Source organism: Hemiscyllium ocellatum, chromosome 15, assembly GCF_020745735.1.
Source record: "Hemiscyllium ocellatum isolate sHemOce1 chromosome 15, sHemOce1.pat.X.cur, whole genome shotgun sequence".
Taxonomy (NCBI): Eukaryota; Metazoa; Chordata; class Chondrichthyes; order Orectolobiformes; family Hemiscylliidae; genus Hemiscyllium; species Hemiscyllium ocellatum.
Window position 1 is genome coordinate 63330291 of NC_083415.1, and position 24528 is coordinate 63354818.

At 40.3% G+C, this 24528-nt stretch overlaps 1 protein-coding gene across 2 annotated transcripts in view; it reads right to left on the reverse strand.

Annotated features, from left to right (window-relative positions):
- Positions 1-5905: 5905 nt before the first annotated feature.
- Positions 5906-24528, reverse strand: part of psmf1 (proteasome inhibitor subunit 1) — a 71923-nt gene continuing 53300 nt past the window's right edge. Inside the window, exons 5-7 of one of the 2 annotated variants that reach the window (XM_060836173.1) lie at positions 22123-22176; positions 13402-13560; positions 5906-8347 (exon numbers count right to left, since the gene is read on the reverse strand). In XM_060836173.1, the coding sequence (XP_060692156.1) occupies positions 8296-8347; positions 13402-13560; positions 22123-22176 (265 nt within the window). In that variant the 3' untranslated portion in view covers positions 5906-8295. The remainder of the gene's footprint in view (positions 8348-13401; positions 13561-22122; positions 22177-24528) is intronic. The other variant, XM_060836175.1, reaches the window with a different exon arrangement.

A 24528-nucleotide genomic window follows, 5' to 3' on the forward strand; every position in this document is an offset into this window, starting at 1 on the left:
GGGGAGGTGAGAGTGACAGCCCTTGACATCAAGGCTGCATTTAATCGAGTGTGGCATAAAGAAACTGGAATAAATGGGCATTGGGGGCAAACCCTCCGCTGGTTGGAGTTACACCTGATGCATAGGAAGATGGTTGTGGTTTTGCAGATCGGCCATATCAGTTCCAGTACATTTCTGCAAGAGTTCCTCAGGGTAGTATCCAAGGCCCAACCATTTTCAGCTGTTTCATCATTGACTCTCTGTCCATCATAAAGTCACAAGTGGAGATGTTCACTAATGATTGTACAATGTTCATCATCAATCGCGACTCCTCGGGTACTGAAGCAGTTGATAGTCAAATGCAACAAGATCTAGACAATATTCAGGTTTAGGCTGACAAGTGGTAAGTAACATTCGCACTACACAAATGTCAGGCAATGATCATCCAACCACCACCCCTTTACATTAAATGATGTTACCATCACTGAAACCCCACTAATCCTTGGGGTTAGCACTGAAATTCAACTGCACTTACCACATAAACACAGTGGCTTCAAAAGCAATTCAGAGGCTAGGAATACTACAGCAAGTAACTCACTTCTGACTTCCCAAAGCCTGGCAATCATCTACAAGGCACAAGTCAGGGGTCTGATGGAGTACTCCCACATGCTTGGATGGGTGCCGGTCCAACAACACTTAAGAAACAGCAATGTGTATATATACAAGATGCACTGCAGAACTTCACCCAATATCCTGAGACAGCACCTTCCAAGGTCAGTATATACATGGAACACCACCATCTTCAAATTCCCCTCCAAGCCAATTACCATCCATTCCTTCACCGACATTGGGTCAAAATCCTTGAATTCTGGATGTAGGTTTGCTCGCTGAGCTGCAAGGTTCATTTTCAGACATTTCATCACCATACTAGGTAACATCTTCAATGAGCCTCTGGATGAAGCACTGCTGATAATTCCTGCTATCTGTTTACATGTTTGGGTTTCTTTGGATTGGTGATGCCATTTCCTGTTATTTTTCTCAGGGGATGGTAGATTGGGTCAAAGTCAATATGTTTGTTGATAGAATTCCGGTTGGAATGCCATGCTTCTAGGAATTCTCGTGTCTCTGTTTGAATTCCCTCCCTAAGGGCATTGTAGGTCTACCTACAGCACATGAACTATTGCTATTCAAGAAGGCAGCTCACCATCACTTCCTCAAAACCAACAATAAATACTGGTCCCACCAACAAAGTCCATATCCCATGAGCATATTGAAATAAAAAGTGCAGAGTATGCACCCTGATACTCACTGATGTCAGCTTTGCTAGAACGACCTGAAGCCACACTCAGTCAAATATGGCCTTGACGTCAAAGGCTGTCACTCTCACCTCACCTCTGGAATTTAGCTCTTTTGTCCCCACGTTTGAACCAAGGCTGTAATGAGGTCAGGAACTGAATGGCCTTGGTGGAATCCAAACTGAGCGTCAGTTATTGCTGAGCAAGTGCTGCATGATAGCACTGCTGACGACACCTTACATCACTTTACTGATGATCAGGAATGGACTGATGGGGCAGTAATGGCCGGGTTGGATTTGTCCTGCTTTTTGCCTACAGGATGTATTTAGTAACTTGCATATTGTCATGTCTATGCCAGTGTTGTAGCTATAATACATCCTTCCAGGAGAGGAAGCCCTGTTCTGGGAGAGCTGTGGGACAGTGGACCAGCCAAGAGGGATTAGCGTTAGGAAGATAAAAAGATCAAAGAAGACAGTGACTGAACACTCAGAGAACAATAACTGGATAAAATCAAATAGCATTATTCATCATAAGTCAACACTTAATTGATTTGGAGTGTTTATTTAAGCCGCTTATTTATTGAAGCAGTCAAGTATTGACTAAATACCTGCTACTGAAAACATACAGCATATAATTTACTGTGAGAGGCAACTTTGCAATAAACTGCAATACAAAATGATTAACATATTTTGGCTGATCTAAACAACTGGGTCTCAAGAAACAGTGTGATGATCTAATGGCTTTGAGAGGTTTTCTTTATGAATAAAGGTTGAGACATAGGTCTTGAACAGTCTGCTTGAAAGTCCATAAAGCAAACATTGTAAGGCCTTGGGTTTCTCTTTCTAAATTCAGAACAACAGAAGCAGCCTGAAAAAGTGGGGTCAAGCTGCCATAGAACCAGGACTTTTAGTTTTGAATAGCAGTTGCTTCAGGGGTCTTGAAGCTGGACGTGGAAACTGGTTTTCCTCTCTCTGTCACAGCTAAAAGCTGGAATTCTCTTCCTGCTGCTGAATTGCAAGTGAGATAATCTATTTTACTGAATTTGCCTTCACTAAGGACATGTTTATGAGATGTTACTAAATTGGAGCAGTTACTGATGAGTAATTGAATAATTTATTATTCTGTTAAGTTTCCCAATAACACAGTTATTCTGATTCTTCTTTCTTTTATTGTCTTTTAATAATACTGTACGAATAAAGTGTGTTTTGCTTCAAGATTGGTAACTTGACCAGTCAATAGGTGCAGGAGTAGGCCATTCTGCCCTTCGAGCCTACACCACCATTCAATATGATCATGGCTGATCATCCTTAATCAGTATCCTGTTCCTTCCTTATCTCCATAACCCTTGATTCCACAATCCTTGAGAGCTCTATCCAACTCTTTCTTAAATGGATCCAGAGACTGGGCCTCCACTGCCCTCTGGGGCAGTGCAGTCCACACACCCACCACTCTCTGGGTGAAGAAGTTTATCCGCATCTCTGTCTTAAATGGTATTTTTAAGCTGTGTCCTCTGGTTCGGCACGCACCCATCAATGGAAACATGTTTCCTGCCTCCAGAGTGTCCAATCCTTTAATAATCTTATATGTCTCAATCAGATCCCCTCTGTCTTCTAATCTCAAGGGTATACAAGCCCAGTCACTCTAGTCTTTCAGTGTAAGGTAATCCCGCCATTCCAGGAATTGACCTCGTCGAATTGCATCTGGAACACAACGCCTGATACTTGCCAAGAAATTATCTTCTTAAAATAATTTGAGGTGGTTTGGTCAGGTCTATAAGTAATTGGGGTCTCTTCTCAAATCAAAAGCAGATCCAGCATTGTTGACCCAAAGGCAGAGAGTGGTGAAAGTTGATTTTTTTTATTTCAGGTGTTGCATTTGGTTGGTTTAAACAGGACCTTGTGTTATAATGGCTCTTTCAAGCAATATGAGTTTCCTGATGGTACAAGTGAGGGTTTTACAGAAGGTGAGGAAGGCAAAGATTTTGGAATTGGTATACAAACTGGAGTTGGGGCTGCCTGTGTCTGTGAGGAAACGGGAAGTAATTGTGGCAATAGCGCAGCATTTACAATTGCCAGGAATGTCCTCAGAATCTTTGTAAATGGCTAAAATTCAACAGCAAATGAAGCAGCTTGAACATGATGTCATAAAGCTGGTCCTTTCTTTTCTAAAAGCTGTTTCTTTTCTCAAGGCTACTGTGTCCTTGGTTTTTGTCAGAGGGGTTGTAAACAGCTCCCGGTTCTGATTAGACTGGTTTGATACACAGAATAAAGGGTATTGACGGGCCTTTTTGTTTATACGTAAACAAGTGAGACTTCAGGCCAAAGTGGTCATGTTTTAGAAGAGACCTGTATAATGAAAGGGGAGTGGTCAGCTCTCCAGCTGGGCAGTTCAGTCCAGAACTAGTTGGGAGTTCAGCTGTGCGAGAAAAGGTTGCAAAACTCTTTCCTTCTGCCCTTCTAACTACAACCTGTAAGCCTTTGTTGCATATTTACTGTTTTTAAGGGGGTTTGCTTATTGGAGACTGTTGTGTACATTCGGAACAGCATAATTAAAAAGTCACGTTTGGATAGACTGTAGGGGTTCTCTATTCTGTTCTTTGGGTTTCATTGTATAGTTTTGTGAACACATTTGTCTGTTTTAAAAAAACCTGGTAATCAACCTAGCTAACTTATCCCGGGTAATTTTCATTGTACGCTTACCGAAACAAATTGCAAAGTTCTGGTCTGGACTGCCTGCTTAAGAATGTTTTGAGTGGTCTAGCCTAGTCCATGACAATGAAAAGCATATGAAACAGGTTGAATTACGATTAAAAGCAGAAGGGAGAGTGTTTCCAACTTCAGAGGCTGGTACTGAAAACTCAAAGTCGACTTAAAATGGTTGAGGTAAAGGAGAAAAGTAGGAGTGGTGATGAGTACAGTGATGGAGGGTAATCTCATTGTAAAAAAAAACCTGGTGGGGATCATTGAAAAATATCCAAGTATATCCAGATTCGATGAGAAGGACATAGAAGCTTTTCTCATTTTATTTGAGAAAGTAGCTAAACAAATGAAATGGCTGGTGACCATGTGGGCATTGCTGATTCAAAGTTGGCAGGTAGAGCTAGTGAGATATTTGCATCACTATCACAAGAGGGTATCTGGCGAGTATGATGAGGTGAAAAAAAATATTTTAAGTACACACAAGCTGGTACTAGAAGCCTACAATGTTTCAGGAGTCTAAGGAGGGAACCTGGTCAAATATGCATCGAGTTTAAAAGAACTGAACAAAGTAACTTTTAATCAATGGATTAGGGCATTGAAAATATATCAAACATATGACAATCTTAGAGACACGATTATTTTGGAGTTCAAAAATTTACTTCCTTAAGTAGTGAGAGCTCATGTTGAAGAGCAGAGAGTTAGACTAGGAGAAAGTGAGGACTGCAGATGCTGGAGATCAGAGCTGAAAAATGTGTTGCTGGAAAGGTGAGCAGGTCGGGCAGCATCCAAGGAGCAGGAGAATCGATGTTTCGGGATTCCTGAAGAAGGGCTTATGCCCAAAACGTTGATTCTCCTGCACCTTGGATGCTGCCTGACCTGCTACGCTTTTCCAGATAGTAAGACTGTTAAGATTGGCAGCAGAAATGTCAGGTGTTTCTGAGTTGGTTCATACATCAAAGTTTGGCGTCTGACATCAATTTCAATCTGTGAGGGATAGAAATTGGGGAAAAGATAAATCCTCAGCTGGAAGGTAGAAGGCGATTTCGTTGAAGATAGCTTACCACAGAATAAAAAGGAAACCCATGAGGCAGAAAGAGAAGTAAAAAAAAGCTCAGATGTTTTCACTGTAATAAAGTAATCCACATGAAGTCGTAGTGTTGGTGGTTTAGGAAAAGCACTGTGAAGATGGATATGGAAACAAGATAAGCCACTGATTTTTGTTGTAGTGGTAAATAAAAGCACTGTGGAAGCTAAAAAGCTACAAAAGAATGTACAACCTGATCAAGGATTGGTTGAGAAGAAAGTGTCAGATGTCATTAAAGAATTTACTTGCACGGGTAAGGTTTACTCATGTTTGCCAGGAGGATTGGGCTAAAGGAATTCCATTTGTACTCTTTGCAATTAGGGATGCACCAAATGAATCACTAAATTCAGTCCACTTGAAATTATTTTTGGGTATGAGGTAAGAGAACCATTCAAATTAATTAGGGGGTAATTGGTGAATCAGAATTCAGAGGTCCACATTTGGACTGTGTATCAAATTTTAGGGAGTTGATGAGTTGACTAGACAGCATTTGAAAGTAACACAGCATGTGATGAAACAGAAAGCAGTTAAGAACTCAAAAATTTGCATTTTTGCTAGTGGAGATAAGTGCTGTTGTTAATTCCAGTTATAGGTAACCATTTAAAAGCAATGTTTAGTGGGCCTTATCAAACTGAAAGGAGATTGAGCAAGGTGAATTATTTGATAAGAACACCAGTTAGAAAGAAATCTCAAAGCGTGAATATGCTCAAAAGGTATATTGATAGAGAAGGAAAGCAAAAGGAGAATGTGTAATGTCTGAATATATTTTGAGGGGATTTGATCTGGTCCATAATAACAGGAACTGTACAAACATGATATCTGAGAAAAAGACTTTCTTCTGCGACATCTGGAGAACAAAATTACAAACTTTATTTACAGCTAAAATGCACGTACACACACAGTGACAGAGCACAGGAGAACATTGAGTGCATCACATTGTTCCTGTGCATCCTCTCTGCAAGGGTTAAACACTCCCCGCTCCTGTCCCACAGCCCTGCACATTGTTCCTTTTTATGTTCATATCCAGTTCCTTTTTGAAAATTACTAATAAATTTGTTTTTAGATACTTTTATATTTGAGAAAGCCTTCTCCAAAAGACTAAATCAAATATTCCAAAAACATAACCAGGCTTGACTAAAAGTGTTTACTTCCGATTAATTATTTTATAAGAAAATTTTCCTGCTCTGTATTCATTCAGCTACATATTTACACAGTTCCAGAGAAGTGTTACTGTAGCAGGGCTGGAAATGGGCACGTTGCTGAGAGCATCTGAGATTTAACATCAGTTAAGATACAAGTCCTAGCGTCTCTTGATATTGTGTGGTGTCTAACTGCTTTCGCTTGATGCCCTAAAATGTCAATGACTGAAAATTTCACAGACAATAAATTGCAATATTTTTACAAAATAAATAAAGCAGTCATCACATTCCTGAATGTCAGGTTAAAATAATATCCTTACATAGAATCATACAGTGCAGAAGTTGGCCTTTCCAACTATCAAGTCTGTGCTGGTCCTGAAAAATTACCCAATTAGTCCCAATCCTGCTCCTCTTTTCTCATAGCTCTGCAAATTTACTTCTTCAAACATTTATCCAATTCCATTTAAATTACTACTGAATCCCTTTTCACCATGCGTTTGGACTGAGTTTCAGATTACAACACACTGCATTAAAAAACCTCTCAAATTCAACCCACGCCATTCTTTTGCCAATTATTTTAAATCTTTGTCTTCTGATTACTTCCCCTCTTGCAGTGAAACAATTTATCTCTAGTCATTCTGACAAACCCTTCAGTATTTATATAGCTCCATTAGATCTTCCCTTATTTTTCTTAAGTACTCTGGTCAACAACCCCAGCTTGCTAGTCTTTGCACATAACTGCAAGGTGTGAGTTGACGTGTGGAGCAAATTATTTGTTTAAATATGGGATATACATTGAGAGAAAGTAGAGAAAGCACTAAAGGCAGACTGTATTTATAGACATCCTGTCACACACACACTGGTGTTATTTTATTATAATAAAGCCTCCCTATCAAAATAGAGATGAGAAACACTTTCTTTTGTCAGAGATCTGTGGAATTCTCATTCTGAAAAGAACAGTAGAGGTAGAGGAATTGAATGTTTTTTGGCTGTTTGATAGATTCTTTATTGGCAAAGTTAGGGTTAGACAGGAAACTAAAGCTGAGAACACAACAAGAACAGACAAAAGTTTATCAAAATGTCAGAGCAAGCCTGAACGGCAGAATTGCTTATACCCTTCTCCCAATCTGTATGCTGGGAATTATTTTGTTCCTGGTCCCTGCAACATGTTTCTCTCTTAAAAAGAAGTTTGGATTTGCTTGTAACTCACTTCACAAACACAATTCTAAAATATTTTATTTCAGCTTTAAGTGAAAATGAAAACAATTGTTCAAGTTCGAAGTGAGATTGCGATATTCAGTGCTCTGTGTCTGAATTATGAATAACAGTTGGAAGGAATTGGGAACAATGAATGATCAGACTCGTTTTTAAAAAGTTGGTTAACTGTTCATCAAAATGGAATCTGGCTCCATAGCACAAGGTGCATACAGTGCATTGGTTTTAAAAAAAAATTCTTCCAGGACATTACTTGAAGGGTAAAGATGTGCAGAGTGAATGGGTAAAAGCAGGAGACATGGAACTAAATGAATCAATATTTTGAGAAGTGGCACAAATATGATGGGCCAAATAGTCTTCTGATCTGTAAGATTCTATTAATTCATGAACAACTCTTCATAAAAATCTATAAACAGAGCAAGAAGATGAGTGTATCAACATGACAAAGTGCAATCAAACTATTTTTTTCATTTACACATCAGTTTATTAACAGGATCATTGAACTCAAACACTCTTAATGCCTATCTCAAAGACATAGCATAGTGACAACTCTGTGACAATGTGCAGGAGATTGGTTACAAGTCCATACTGGAAGCATGTGTCAGATGTAAGACAACAAAGCACTTGGCTGCTCTTAAGAGTTTCACCGGTTCAGTTGAGCACGTATGCGCCACCACCAAAAGGGAGATTGGCTTAGCTGAAGCTGCTGATCATCAAACAGGAACGCAGCAGATCAAATGGCTAAGCTACACTGTTCATAGAATATTTATTTAACCAAAAGTAGTGAAGGCCACAGAATTCCACAAGTTGTGGTTTACATCCGGGGTTTTCCTTACAACCCAACTTGCTTTGAGAGGAGGGAGGTGAGAGGAAGAAAAAGAAGATCACATGAACAAGTCATCATATCCAGGCGGAGGAAGATGGTCTGGATCAGGGCTGGAAAACAGAAATATTTCGTGAACATTCAGAAATCAAACATTAAGCACAGACACTTATCCTTCCCACCAAACCACATGGGTCATGTTTGAGAGTGCTATCCTTCCAGGATTGCCGAGTCACGAGGGCAAGAACTATTTGACCTGGTGGAGTAGATGGACATGTGTTAAACACAACACCATCAGAAATGGCAACTAAGTGAGTTCACTTCCATAGGTAAAGCACTGGGGTGAAGTTGAAAAGATAATAACAGAATTGTTTGAGGAGGTAACTAGGAGGCAATAAATGGGAACCAGTGGATATAAAATATTTGGATTTTCAGAAGGCATTTGATATGGTACAACATAGGTGCTTAAGAGTCCATGGTGTTGAAGGCTGTATATTAGCATGGATAGGGGATTGACAAACAAAAGAATGGGTGAGTTGGGACAAGGAGCATTTTCAGGATTAGAGAGCCACAGGGATCAATGCTGTGGCCAAAATTATTTACAACAGATGTTAACAACCGGATGAGGAAAGTGAATGTACTATAGTCAAGTTTGTGACTGACAGAAAAATAGGTTGGAAGGCAATGATTAGGATGATCCAAACCGTCTACAGAGGGATAAGTCAGGATGAGTGAGTGGGCAAACAAAATGGCAGATGGAATAAAATGTGAGGAAATTAGAGGGTATGCACTTTGTCACAGAGAATAGAGGAACTGAATGTTGTTTAAATGGAGAAAGAGTGCTGGAAGTTGCGGAACAGAGGGACTTGGGACCCCTCATCCAAGAATCATAAAAAGTGAGCATCCAAGTTCAGCCAATAGTTGGGAAGACAAATGGAACGTTTGCCTTTATTTCAAAGGGAATGGAATATAAAAATCATGAAGGTTTGCTCAAACTTTTCAGAGCATGAGTCAGACCACAGGTGGAACACTATGAACAGTTTTAGCTGCCTTATCTATCGCCCACTGGCATTGGAGGCAGACCAAAAGAGTTTCATTAGGGTCATACCAGGTATCGAGAGACTATCATACGAGCAGAGATTTAGTAGATAGCGCCTGTACCAATGGAAAATAGAAATATGAGCAGCAATCTTAGCGAGACATTCAAGTATCTTAGAGGACTTGACAAGGTAGTTGTGGAAATAATATTGTTTCCTCTTGTGGGAGAGACTACGTCAAGACGGCACAATCTCAGAATAAGGGGTTGCACATTTAAGACAGAGATGAGAAGAAATCTTTTTTCTCAAAGTCTAGTGAATCTGTGGATTTTTTTTTACCACAGAGGACTGCGAAGGCTAGGTCATCGTGTATATTCAAGACTGAGCAGACAAGATTTTTATTTAGTAACAGAATCAAGATTATGGGGAAAAAGCAGGCAAGTGAAGTTGAGGATTACCAGATCTCACTGAGAAGTAGAGCAGCTGCAAATGTGTTGCTGGTCAAAGCACAGCAGGTTAGGCAGCATCTCAGGAATAGAGAATTCGACGTTTTGAGCATAAGCCCTTCATCATTCCTGATGAAGGGCTTATGCTCGAAACGTCGAATTCTCTATTCCTGAGATGCTGCCTAACCTGCTGTGCTTTGACCAGCAACACATTTGCAGCTGTGATCTCCAGCATCTGCAGACCTCATTTTTTATACTGAGAAGTAGAGCAGACTTGATCAGCTGAATGGCCTGGTTCTGCTCCTATGTTTTACGATGTTAAGTTTGTATTGGGATGAACACCACAACAATGGACTCAGCTTTCAGTGTATTTGTAGTTACTAACTTCCATGCTGAGTTGCACAGCATAAGGTGAACAGCAGCAGGCATCAAAGGAACTTCTGTCAACATACGGTGAAATACCTGGGGATTTAGAGAGCCGCAGCAAAAGACCAAGCCCCATGCAAAACACAACAGAGATTTCCATTCTGATTGTTGCTAAAACTATATATGTGCACAATAACAATTTCCAGAGATTGAAAAATGTGGCTGTTATGGAAATTAGAGAGTGTCAATAGGAACACTGGCACTTGATGTTTGACCCACAATACTCATTCTCCTGTTCCTTTAAGAGGTTTTAGCTCATTGGCTCAATGATTTCAATTAATAAAGTGAAAAATTCATGATGCACTCAGCTCACTAACATTAATGTAAATTTTTAACTCAACAAATACTGGTAGCCAGTGGGTCACACATGAAAACATTTAGCGTATTCTGCAGAACTTTTTGTAAAAAGAAAACACACCTCTTGCCTGGAGGGGTGCAACTCCAATAGCATTAAGGAACCTCTACAGCATCCAGGGAAAACTAGCCCTCCTGGTTGGCATCCTATCCACCATCTTCAACATTCACTCTTTTCACTACGGAGGCAACAGCGTGCAATGTCTGCAAGATGCACTTCAATAACGCATCAAGGCTTTTTGACATTGTCTTCCAAACCTGTGACCTTCTGCCAGCTGGAAGGACAGGGCAGGGCAGCAGATATTTGTGAACACCACTACCCGCAAGTTCCCCTCCAAGCCCCACACCACCCTGACTTAGAAATCTATCACTGTTCCTTCATGTCACGGAGATCAACATTCTCAAACTCCCTCTGTCCCACCGCCAGTGTATGTACACCACAGGGATTATGTCAGTTCAAGAAGGTAGCTCACCAGGGTGGCAATTAGGAATGGGTAATTAACACTGATGCAGTCAGTGATGCTCACGTTCCAGGAATGAAGAAAACAGCTCAAGACTCTCCAAATAATTTCATTATTCTATTAGGTGACGGACAGGTAACCAGTGCAGCACAGCCTGTTTAATGGCAGAGTGAGCGTGCTAGAGAGCAGTGAGATGGAACTTTCCTACAACTACGGACAACACCAAGTTCAACCTCATCATGGTTCATTAATGCCCTTCAGGAAGGGAAACTGCCAGCCTTAACTGGTCCTGCCTACATGTAACTCCAGACCTATAGCAAAGTGGTTGACTTTTAACTGTCCTCTGGGCAACTAAGGATGGACAATAAATGCTGGCCCAGCCAGTGACAACCTCATCTAAATCTGAATGAATTAAAAGAAGATTGAAACAGGGATCAGAATAGGCAAGACTAGTGCCACATAATCCTGAATACATGGGTTTCATGAAAGATAGGGAAATAAATGAGAGGGAGGGCAGTATTGTTTAAATTGAGTTTTACAATGCTGGAAAGCAAGGATGTCTCAAGGAATCAAGATCAGAATCTATTTGATTAGAGTTTAATAAAAATAAAAGCACTGTTAGGTACCAATAAAATATACTGGTCAAGAGGCTACTATCAAGTGGGCAAGATACAAAGGGACGCATTTGCAAAGCATGCACAGCATTGTACAAAAACCACAAAATGGAGTTAATGAGAGTAGGTGTTCGGCTGATGCTTTGTTTTCATAGTATGGACTTGGAAAGTAATAATGTTAAGGGCAGAGAGAGGGCAATGTTTCTGAAATGAATTCAGGGGAATTAGATGGATAAGTGTCCAAGAAAAGGCGTGGCTTGTTTTGGATCTGGGGAAGGAGCTGAAACAAGTGCCAGAAGGGGAACATTTAAGGAACAGTGATCAGAGCACCAAAAGGTTTGGATTAGATATGGAAAAGGACAAGACACATTCCAGGGTAAATGTAACTAAACAGGGGACTATCAACTTCAATGTGGTGAGAATGGATTCCCTCAATGCAAAGTTCAATCAGAGACTGGCAGGCGTAACGGTAATTGACACAGGGCTGCCTATACAGAATAGATAGTTTCAGCACAGTTGTGAAAAATCAAAAGGAAAAGGAGAAACCAACAAAGCCAGAGCTTCCTAGATGATGCAAGAGATAGTGAACAAGATAAAGCAGCAAAAGGGTACAGATGATAAGGATCAGGCTGAATAGAGGAAGTTCTGAAGGAAAGTATGAAGAAAATAAAAGCAATGAGAAAGTATGGGTAGCCAATAATAAAAGGGAATCCTAGGGCCTTCCAAAGGCAAACAAATAATAAGTAGTAAAAAGAAAGGTGGAACCAATTAACACAATGACAAGTGGTTAGCATTGTTGCCTCACAGCATCAGGGACTCATGTTCAATTCCAGTCATGGAATTTGCACATCCATGTTTGCGTGGGTTTCCACCGAGTGCTCTGGTTTCCTCCTACAGTCCAAAGTCTTGAGGGTTAGCTGGATTGAGCATGCAAAATTGCCCATTTTGTCCAGGGGTGTGCAGGCTAGGTGGGTTGCAGGGATGCAGAGAAACAGGGATGGGGCTGGGTGGGATACTGTTTGGAGCGTTGATGTGGACTCAATGGGCTGAATAGCCTGCTTCCGCACATGAAAGCAGAGAACACTGCTCTGTGGCCATCTCCTATACTGCAACTATTCTCATTCTATGGAATGTTATTTACAAATCAAAATCTATTTTGCATTTTTTATGACCCTTGGATCTTATGACCACTTCTCTCTCTTTATTCCAAACTTTCTCCTATTCTTCTTCATTACTATGTTGCTTCTACCCAGTTTTGTCCCTTCACTCTATCACACTGTCTCTGATGTATTTCATTTTTTAATGCTCTCTTGGTCCTGTAATCTTGGTTGTGTCTTTTCACTTCTTCTGCTCTATCTTTTCACCAATTTCTCTTGGTGCTTGTTCTCCCCCATTGTCTCTCCTCCATTTGTATCATTTGTCCCTCTAACTCTCACCTATCTCATCACTCATCTCCACTTCTCACTCTCACTCCTACTTGACTCAACCCTCCTCACTTCCCCCAACCGAAACTCAATTTCACCCTGTCTTTTATTTCCGACCTGAATATTGCTGCTGTGTTCTCCTGCATTATGGAAATACTCAGCGAAGCAATTAGAGAGAATACTCTTTCAAAATCCTGCTGTATTTGGAGAAAACATTGAGGTGTACATGGTAATATTGCTAGGAGCAATGGAACTTTGGAGAGCAAAACATTTATACGACAGTGAAGAATGTTGGGTTAGAAGTGATTATTCCCACAGTGCACATCCACAAATACAATGAAACAAGCTCATTTCATTTACAAAAATTCCTATGAATTTCTATTAATTAAAAAAAGTTCACATTACCCAGAACGGCCCGGTCCAACTGGTCCAAAAGGATCAAATCTGGCTCCAGGTGGGACTGAACCAGGAGGAAGCTGTCCCGGTATCCCCGATGATGGGTCAAAGCCAGAACGTGGTAACCCTGACCTTAAAGGATCAACAATCATTCCACCCCTTCGTTCACTGGTAAATAAAAGAAATAAAGGCTATCAACTATTTTGTAGTGTTGACACAAGTAGAGTGCTTGTATAATTAAACTCCCTTTGGTAATCGAGTAGCACTCTCCTCTCATACACATTGCTTTTCTTTGACTTTGTTATTTCTTGCAAACTGTCCTGATAAGTGCAAGCCGAAAGCTTGAACAAAATACATCCTTTTTCAGCAATATTCAGTTTCTATATTCTAAATGACTAAATGCCTTTATATAGACAGTGCTGCACTGTCAGAGGTGGTCGTTTGGGTAAGACATTAAACCGAGCGCTGATCTGCCCCCTCAGGTAGAGGCAACAGATTCCTTGGCATGATTTTGTAGAACAGCGAGGGTATTCTAGTCAATATTTATTTATTGTTGAAAACCAAAAAGCAGATTATTTGGTCTTTTTTTAATGTTTATTCATTCATGAGATGTGGGCATCAGTGGCAAGGCCTGCATTTGGCACCCATCCCTAATTGCTCTTGAATTGCAAGGTTTGTTCAGCCATTTCAGAGAGCAATTAAAAATCAACCACATTTACAGGAGTTTGGAGTCATATGTTGGTCAGACCAAGTAAGAATGGCAATTTCCTTCCCTGAAGAATATAAGTGAATGATATGGGCTTTTATAGCAATCGATAACCATTTCATGGTCACCAATACTGAAACGAGCTGTTAAGTGTAGATTTTAATTGTTTTAAATTCCACCAGCTGCTGTTGTGGCTGAATTTGAACACTTGCCCACAGATCATTAGCATGAAACGATTTTACTAGCTCAGTGCCAATAACCACAATGCCTTTGTCTCCTCATTAATCTTCTTGTCATTGATGCAGCTTGCTATATACATAACTATTGCTTTTAAATATTGTGATTGTAACTACGTTTCGAAAAAGTGCTTCACGCTTCGTAAAGTGGAACATCCTGAGACCATGAAATGTAGGGTTGGAGAGATTTTTGATCGATTAAGAGAGAGTTGCACGTGAGCGATTGAAATGCAGTTCGCTTGAAGCGTCATCCAGAACAACTCCGGAGTTGGTTGAAAGCAGTGGATGGTCATTGGGCTTTTAAACGCTGGGTTCAGACTCTTGTGGTACAGTGCCTCTATCTCTAAGCCTGGGTTCAAGTCCGCTCAGCTCCAGAGGTGTGTCATCTCTGGACAGGATGATTAGAAAGTGGGGTGGGCTCTTAATTTGAGGGTGATAAAACATTCAGAGGGGTGTAACAGCTGGATAAAAGAAAAAAAAGGAAAAGCAGGGTTTCTCATCAAAGCATCCCTATAACATTATCAATTTGACCCTAGTGCATTACAACTGCACAGAATTCTTTGGATAAAATTGTAGTATTGAAAAATAGTGCTGGGTTCTTTTGAAGTAATATTGCTGAATAGAGACAAAAAAAAATAAAAATGAGCTGGATTCTTAGGGCTCTTATAACATTGTGACAGTTGTCCCTCCCTCTGAACCCGAAGATCTGCTCCAAACGCGTGTGTCATCACATTTCAGAACAGATTGATTACAAAAAAAAACAAATACTGTACAATGCTGTTCTCAAACTGCCTCTGAAAGTTTGCATTCAACTTTTGGCCCCATACTACAGAAAGGACACACTGGCCTAGGTGCAGCATGAAGATACGGGGGATAAAGTAGGTCAACACGCTGGCTCATGAATCTCTTCAAAAAGAAAAATGTTGGGTTCTTGCATAATAGCATTTCTGAACAGATAAAAGGGAAAAACAAAAACAGAAAAAGAAGAGATGGGCTCTTGTAGTGCAGTGGTAGTGTCCCTTACCTCAGGACAGAAAATCCCCTAACCTGAAAGTGTGGCACAACACATCTGAACAGGTTAATTAAAATAACTATGATCTTTGAAGCTGCCTCAAATCTCCTACTTTCCAATTGCTGATAAAGAGAAATGTGAAACGTGGTGTAATTTTATACACACAATTGTTAATAATGTGAACAGCTGAGGCAGACTGCAGGCAACCTCAGCCAGCTGTTTGGACTGACAACAATGAAGTCTTCAGGCTGATTCAATTCAATTGAAACTACCTGAAGACCTGACGTTGATTGGAATCAGTGAACGTCTAAATCATTAAGTACACAATAATCTTATTGAACTGAAAAAAGAGATTTGGGTTCTTAGGATTCTTGTAGTGCAGTGTTAGTGTCCCTACCTTTGGGACAGGAGGTCCAAGCTGAAGTCCCACTTACCCCAGACGTGTTATAACTTGCCTGAACAGGTTGATTGAAAAAGTATTTACTGGCAAATCTTTGTAAAAGAGGGACTTTTGTGGTGCAGTGGTAGTGTCCCTAACTGAAAAATGCATTGCTGGAAAAGCGCAGCAGGTCAGGCAGCATCCAAGGAGGAGAATCGACGTTTCAGGCATAAGCCCTTCTTCAGGACTCATTCCTGAAGAAGGGCTTATGCCCGAAACGTCGATTCTCCTGCTCCTTGGATGCTGCCTGACCTGCTGCGCTTTTCCAGCAACACATTTTTCAGCTCTGATCTCCAGCATCTGCAGTCCTCACTTTCTCCTAGTGTCCTATACAGCAGGAGGCCCAGGTTCAAGTCCCATCTGCTCCAGAGGGGTTGGATTCTGGACAGGGAAAGGATCCAGAAGGAAAAGGTAGAAACTGGCATGTGTGGGTGTTAAATGATAGATTTACAATTAACAATTGTAAATCATTGAAAAATGCCCAATTCAACATATACATACCAGAGCCATAAGTGTTATTGAGATGGCAGGGAAGTGCACTTGTAATAATCAGATCACCAAAGAGACCTATCTATCCCCTCAGCTGGATGCAGTAGGCTGAATGGCCAACTCATGCTTCAATCTTTTATAATCTTACGAGAAATACACTTTTTTTTCTTTGAGATGGGCTATCACTGTTTACGATTCAAGAACTCATGGTGCTGGTTGGGAACTGGTCTATCCATGCTTTCATTGATTTCTGGGTTTTCTGTTACAATCTCAAGAGAATTTAAACAACAGCATGTTAAAGCCATTACACAACTGGTTACAAGGAGCTTGAAGCTGGGATTTAAATATTTAAGGGTATATGACCTTTTGGAATGTCAAACAGGAGGGTAGGGTGGTGGGGTAGTTTTGTTAGGACAAAATTGAATAAGTATCTCAGCAAGAAATGATCTTGGATCAGATATACAGGATCTATATAGATGCAGGTAAGAAACAACAAAGGGGAAGAAGGTACTGGTGGGAGTAGTGTAAAGGCACCTAACAATAGCTGTTTTGTACTTCAGTGACGAAATCAGGAGATAATGAGAGCAAATAAAAACGGCAATACATTAATTTTGGGGGGACTTCAATCTTTATGCAGATTGGCAAAAACAAATTGGCAGAGATAGCCATGAGGAAGAATTCATGGAGTGAATCAATATAGTTTCCGAGAATAACATGATGTACATCCAGCCTGGCATCAGGCTATTTTGGACCTGGTAATGTACAAGCAAGCAGCTTAGTAAATAATCTCAGGCTAAAGGATCCTCTGTGGAACACTGATGATAACATGGTAGATTTCAGTATTCAGTTTGAAAGGGAGAAACTTGGTTTATAAACACACTGTACTAAAATTGAAGTGGTTACATGGGAATGAGGTCAGAATTAGTTGAAGTGGATTGGGAAAGGTGCTTAGCAGAAAAGACAGTTATGAACGATGGCAGACATTTAAGCAAATAGTTCATGCTTCACAATGAAGATATATCCTGATGAGGAAGAAGGGGATAAACCAACCATGGTTAACTAGGGAGGTTATGGATAACATCTCATTGAAATAAAACCATAGAATTTGGCAAAGATTAATGGTCAATCAGAGTTGGGAAAGCTTCAAAAGTCAACAAAAGATGTCCAGAAATAATAAAATTGGAGAAAGTAAACAATGAGGGACTAAGTTTGAGGTGGTAATAGGCAGGATAAAGAGGAGCCAGATGATGTGACATATTTAAATTACCAAAAGACATTCTATAAAGTACCACATATAGGACTACTCAAAATAAGAGCTCATTGTGTTGGGGACGGATAGAGGATTGGCTAACTAATAGAAGGCAGAAACTTGGGGTTAAAAATAAAGGGCATTTTCAGGAGGGCAACCTGAAACTAGTAGAGTGCCACAGGGATCAGTGCTATGCCCACAATTATTTACAAAATATATTCATGGTTTGGATGATGGACAAAATATACTACTGGCAAGTTTGCATATGATACAAAAATAGGTGGGAAGGCAAGTAGTGAGGATAATACAAGGAGTCTACAGTGGGATAGAGACTGGTGAAGCGAATTGGTAAAAATCTTGGCAGATGGGATATTGTTTGGGGAAATGTGAGGTTGTGCATTTTGGCAGGAAGAGTTGAAAATTATTTAAATGGATAAAGACTGTAGAAAGCTGCAGCACAAAGGGATTTTGGAGGGAGGGTGGATCAGAGGAGGTCTTTTGCATGACTCACTAACTGGGAAGGGCAAATGGAATGCTGGCCTTTATTTTAGAAGGAGTGGAGTATAAAAATAGATAACTCTTGCTAAAAATATATAAGGCACCATTTAGACCACAGCTAGAATACGGAGATAGTTTTGGTCTCTTACCTGAATAAAAAAATATACTGGTGATGGAGACAGTCCAGAGAAGGCTTATTAGCTTGATCCTGGGCAATAGGAGGGAGAATGAGGATAATCATATCAGCAATAATATCACTGAATAGTGGAGTGGAGGCAATGGGCTAAATGGCTTACTTCTGCTACATATCATAATATGCTGGGAACATAATTTTATTTTTCCAAATGTGCTGCATGAATTTTCAGATATATATGAGCAGCATTTTGGGGCAGGAACACATACATGAGGGATATTGAATTCAAGACTGCAAAGTCTACTGAATGACATGAGAAGTGGAAAGAAATCAATATGCAACTTAACACTATCTTGCCTGGCAATATTTAATATTTATATATTTATATTTCAAAGTAAGGTTAGTTTGAAAACATTTGAATTCAGCAGAGAATGTCTGTAGAAATGCCAGAGGGGGTTTATAATTAGGAACTTTACCAGCATGGATAGATTAAATCAGGCTGGTTTAATTATATAACAGATTAAACCTTCCTTGGGCAATTATTAATTCATCTGCTTATTAACCAATCAATTGGTGCTGTAGCTGAAAAACTGGATAACTTAAAACAAGTACACAGAATGCTGGGGAAACTCAGTAGGTCTTGTAGCATTTGTGGAAAGTGAAAAAGACTTCACGTTTCGGGTCCAGTACGACTGTTTTGTTCAGAAATCCAGGGATAAAAGGGTATAACTTTCTACTCCAGAGGTCTGTGGATGTTCAGACATTGGGCATATCCATCACTGGTTTTTGAACACAAAGCATTAAGGAATATGATAACAGAGCAGAAAAATGCAATAACCAAAAGACAGAAAAATGGTGGACAGGAAATCCCATCCCCACCTAATAAGTCATGGGCTTGGTTATTTCTCAATTGAGACAAAATCGCATTGTCACCAGCTGGTAGATAATTTTCTCCCTGCCTCTACACTTCTTTCTCCAATCTCGACCTCTACATTCTCTCTGTTGGGGCATATTTCTTCCCCTGTCCATCTCTCAACCAACTTGGATAAGGACAGTCTCCTGCACAATCACCTATCGTCTCCTGTACAATTACCTATCTCCTCCTTATTTGAGGAAAAGATTTAGAAATGGCATACTCAATTAGAAGCTGCCACAGAAAGAAAATACAATTTAACTATTCCATCTCAGTTCCTATGACAATGCACAATGAATTGTCCAGCTTCATCGTACTTCAAATCAGTAATCCATGCACGTAAAGTGGTCTAAAATGATTGTGTGAGAAAGGCACTATACAAATGCAAGCATTCCTCTTAAAAGCAAATGCTTCAAAGGTTTAACCTTGAGAATCAGAAAGAGTCACTGACTGGGTAGAAGCTGAAAGAAGCAAGTGCATTGAAATGCACTGAAAATCATGGATTGAGATTTCAAACTGTGAGGGCAGGTCAAACTATAATATACTCAGAAAAAAATTGCATACAGTTAATAGAGAGCTACAAACACATTACCACGTCTGCTAAAACATAATCACCTACTTAACTTAAATGAAAAAGAATGCTCTGCAGGTTACAACTGGAGAATCCAGTCAGTGTTGGTTTGATTAAAAAGGGAGGTGATTTATTGCCCTTGACCTTCATAAATCACAGAATAATAATTGGAACTCAGGAGTATACTTGAGCATACTGTAATACAATGCAGATTGACTGATAAAGGGCAGTCAGATCGAGATCTTATATCAGTCAGTACATCCTCAATTAAAAAAACGCTGTTCAACCACAAGCTGGACACTGATACTTAATTGCAGTTTAATCAGAGAACATTTGCATCCAGAAATGAACATTGTAAAACATGGGTGAACACATTTAAAATTCAACATGAGATGGAGAAATGCCAAGGACAGGCAAGGACCTAAACTGCTGTGCTCAACTCTGTTAAGTCAATGAGTCACAGTCAAGAGGAATTCTGGGAAGAATCTGGCATGTTTTTACCAACACTGGTGGCATTGATTATTTAAACTACTTGTTTTATGAGCTTTACTGCTTTAACTCCTTCACTGTCTCTGCATCAAAATCCTGGAACTCCTTTCTTAACATAACATATGGATCCACACCCCTCAGACTGCAGTGGTTCAATAAGGCAGCTCATTGCCACCTTCTCGAGATGGACAATCGATGTTCACATCCATGAACAAACAAATAAAGAGAAAATTAAACAAGCCAGTGAACCGACTAACATGGAATAAATCCCTACTACTCCATCAAAAACAGTTACAGGTTTTACAAGTTGGAGGCTTAGAAAGCACGGTGGCACAGTGGTTAGCACTGCTGTCTCACAGCGCCTGAGACCCGGGTTCAATTCCCGACTCAGGCGACTGACTGTGTGGAGTTTGCACGTTCTCCCCGTGTCTGCGTGGGTTTCCTCCGGGTGCTCCGGTTTCCTCCCACAGTCCAAAGATGTGCGGGTCAGGTGAATTGGCCATGCTAAATTGCCCGTAGTGTTAGGTAAGGGGTAAATGTAGGGGTCTGGGTGGGTTGCGCTTCGGCGGGTCGGTGTGGACTTGTTGGGCCGAAGGGCCTGTTTCCACACTGTAAGTAATCTAATCTAAAAAAAAAGAAAGGCACTCAGTAATTGGCTCTTTCAAAAAGACCCATTTTATTTTGAAGTGTAGGGATGAAGCTTAGATTGCTATTAATTATAGGAAGCAATTAAAACAGAAATGGAGGAAGAAACATAGATGGAAATATTATCTCATTATAAGTTTTCTTTGAATGCTAAAGATGAAAACACTTTCTACACATTGCCAATCCTTCTTTCAGGCCAGGTTCATACACAAATTAATCCCAGAAGTAAATGGCTTGTGTAGTTAATTACTGCCCTTGGAGATTAACCTCCATAAAATCTTGAATATGTGTAAACTAAATAGGGTACTAAAGAATGACAAAGAACAAAACAAGACCTTACTGACTTGAACTGCTGTGAAGATAATGACAATTTCTATAAGGCAATGCAGTTTCACAATTAGATGCGTAAATACTTTGAGAAGAACTCTATGCACATTTTAATTTGTTATGGTGGGTGCCAAATAATCAATACAGTATTTGAAAACAATGTCAAGGAACAGGAGAGGACAGATATCAGGATTCAGGCTGGTTCAGTACAGCTGAATTTGTGGATCAAAGCAGAGCCTAAACTTGAACCTGGGATCTCAGGAAAACAACAAATGAAATAACTTTAAAGGTTTTTCTATTCATTTACAAAAACTGTGCTCATTCAACCTTCTGCTCCCCCAAACTATATGAGGATGGGACAAGGCAGTATGCTTGTGACAATGGCACAGGATGAGACAGAGCTCATGTGATTTTTGAAAGGACAACTACCTCTCTTAAAGACACAACAGAACAAGTGTTGATGAACTGACACCAAATTATAAGGGCTTCATGAGCAAAGGTCACCATAAGCTTATTCAAAGTGGCAGTTCTAAAAAGTGTCTTAAAGGACAGAAAGAGAGACACAGATGTCTAAATAATTCAAGAGCTTACAGTCTCGTTAGCTGAAGGCAGGGATGTCAGTGATGTGGTGATTAAAATTGCGTATGCTGAAGCAGTCAGAATTCAAACAGTTCAGAAATCTTGTGTGGCTAATAGAGGTGGGGGTGATGCTGTGAATGGTTTGAAAATTTAAGATCACACCTGATAGCTCTTGGCATAGATCAGTGTTACATACACAATGAGCAATACAGAATGACATAACCACAAGACCAAAAGTCAAGTCTGCTTCCAATTCAGCAAAGATCTATTTCAGTTTTCATTTTGTGTTTGCAATAAGCAATTGCAGCATAAGAATGTGCTTGTGAAATCTTCACTACTGAACAAATCTTGCACAGGTTCTTGATATTGGAATAATTATGATTGAAAAGGTTAGAGAAAGGACAAGATGTCATCAATGCATTTCTACAATAAAAGCGTTCATACCCAAATGGGTCGAGATCATCTCCTCCTGATGCAAACGGTGCCATCGGATCAGACCTGGAATGGGAGAAGAAAGTGCTTTTCTTATCTAAGCAGCATTGAAATAATTAAGACATTTAAAATACTTTAAAAATTCAAAATGCCATGCTCATTACGGTGAATGTCTGAAAGTAGTTCAGTTGCTCTAAAGCTCTTCCTATGATACATTACCATCACTGAATCCCGAACAATGACATTTCAGGGTCACAAATGACCAGAAACTTAACTGGACCAGTCATATAAATGCTGAAAATGTGTTGCTGGAAAAGCGCAGCAGGTCAGGCAGCATCCAAGGAACAGGAGAATCGACGTTTCGGGCATAAGCCCTTCAGGAATCCTGAAGAAGGGCTTATGCCCAAAACGTCGATTCTCCTGTTCCTTGGATGCTGCCTGACCTGCTGTGCTTTTCCAGCAACACATTTTCAGCTCTGATCTCCAGCATCTGCAGACCTCACTTTCTCCTCCTGGATGAGTACTGCTCCTGTTAATGATTCTAAGAAACTTGACACCATCCAGACCACAAAAGTTCACTTAATTAGCACCAACCAACCCTTTAAATATTCATTCCTTGCACCACTGATGCAGCAGTGAATACCATTCACTCGTTGACCTGCAGCTATTAGACATTAACAGGGCCTTCCAAATTAACAACCTCCATCACCTGAATGGAAACGAGCAGCAAATGCATGAGAACATTTATATCTGCACGCTTCCCTCCATGTTACACAATGCCATGACTTCATAGTATAGCGTTGTTCACTCTTATGCCTTGAACTCCTTCCCCAATAACATCTGTGGAAGCCCCTTCACCACTTCAACAAGGTGGAACACCACCACCTTCTCAAGGATTATAAAATGTATTGGCTTGGCAAACATTTATGAATGAAACGAAATAAAGAATAAACAAGTATTAGCTTCTTCCAAAATTCTAAAAATGTACAAGCAATTGTTCAACTGGTCCTGCCCATCTCCCATTGTGCAGTCTGTAAATACCAGCCAAAGCAATTAATGGAATCTGCCAAGCTTCAGATTTAGCATCACAAAGATAGAGAGATCAGCTTGTAACCTCCCAGCTGGTGTCCTGTCAGCCCTCTGATAACTCGGTACTCTTCCAAATCTGTCTGCTTGAACTTTCCCAATGTTGATGACTGTAACACATATGGTCATGCTTTCAACTGCCTGGCCCCCACCTACTGGACTTCAATCATATCTCCACCAAAAATCTCTCTATCCTCCTTTAAGACACCTCTTAATACTTATCTCTTTGACCAATCATTTGGTCCTCATCAGTCCTATATCTCTTTTTCCATGTGCTTAGTATTGCTTCTTTATTATTCTATGATCAGTTACATTAATGACCACTAATATACTCAAACTCAAGTGTTACAATCTATCTCAAAAAGTGTCTCCAATCAAGTGGTCCACTTATCTTTGACACACACAAATATTGCTGCTAGTTCTCTGTAAAATGATGCTCAGTGAGGGTACCTAGCGAGATACAAGTAGATAGCAATTTGGGCACTTGAGAGAAGAAAACTTGTAAGTAAATATTCCATTACTAAAAAATTTGAGATTGCTCTCTTTGGAACAAAGATGGTCACAGAGAAATTTGATACATAGTGACATCAAGAGCAAGGTTTAATTTCTGTAATGGCTGAGATCACAATGAAGGCTGCACCTTCTCAAGTTGGCCTCTCATCTGAGGTGTGGTGACCTGCAGGTTAAACTCACTGCCAGTTCTCTCTCTCCCCCCTCCCCAATGGGAAAGGACCTCTGAGATTATGTTGGTTTTTAGTTATTCATGGGATTAAGGCGTCACTAGCTAGCCAGCATTTATTGTCCTTCCACTTGCCCAAAGGCAGTTAACAATCAACTACATTGCTGTGGGTCTGGAGTCACATATGCAGGCTAGACCAGGGAAGGACCAGGGAAGACCAGGTTTCTCCGACAATTGATAATGAATTCAATGTCATCATTTGACTCATAATTCCAGATTGTTTTTATTGAATTCAAATTCCACCATCTGTCATGGCTGAATTGAACTGGACCCCCAGAACATTAGATTAGATTACTTACAGTGTGGAAACAGGCCCTTCGGGCCAACAAGTCCACACCGACCCGCCGAAGCGCAACCCACCCATACCCCTACATTTACCCCATACCTAACACTACGGGCAATTTAGCATGGCCAATTCACCTGACCCGCACATCTTTGGACTGTGGGAGGAAACCGGAGCACCCGGAGGAAACCCACGCAGACACGGGGAGAACGTGCAAACTCCACACAGTCAGTCGCCTGAGTCGGGAATTGAACCCGGGTCTCAGGCGCTGTGAGATAGCAGTGCTAACCACTGTGCCGCCCATTACTGG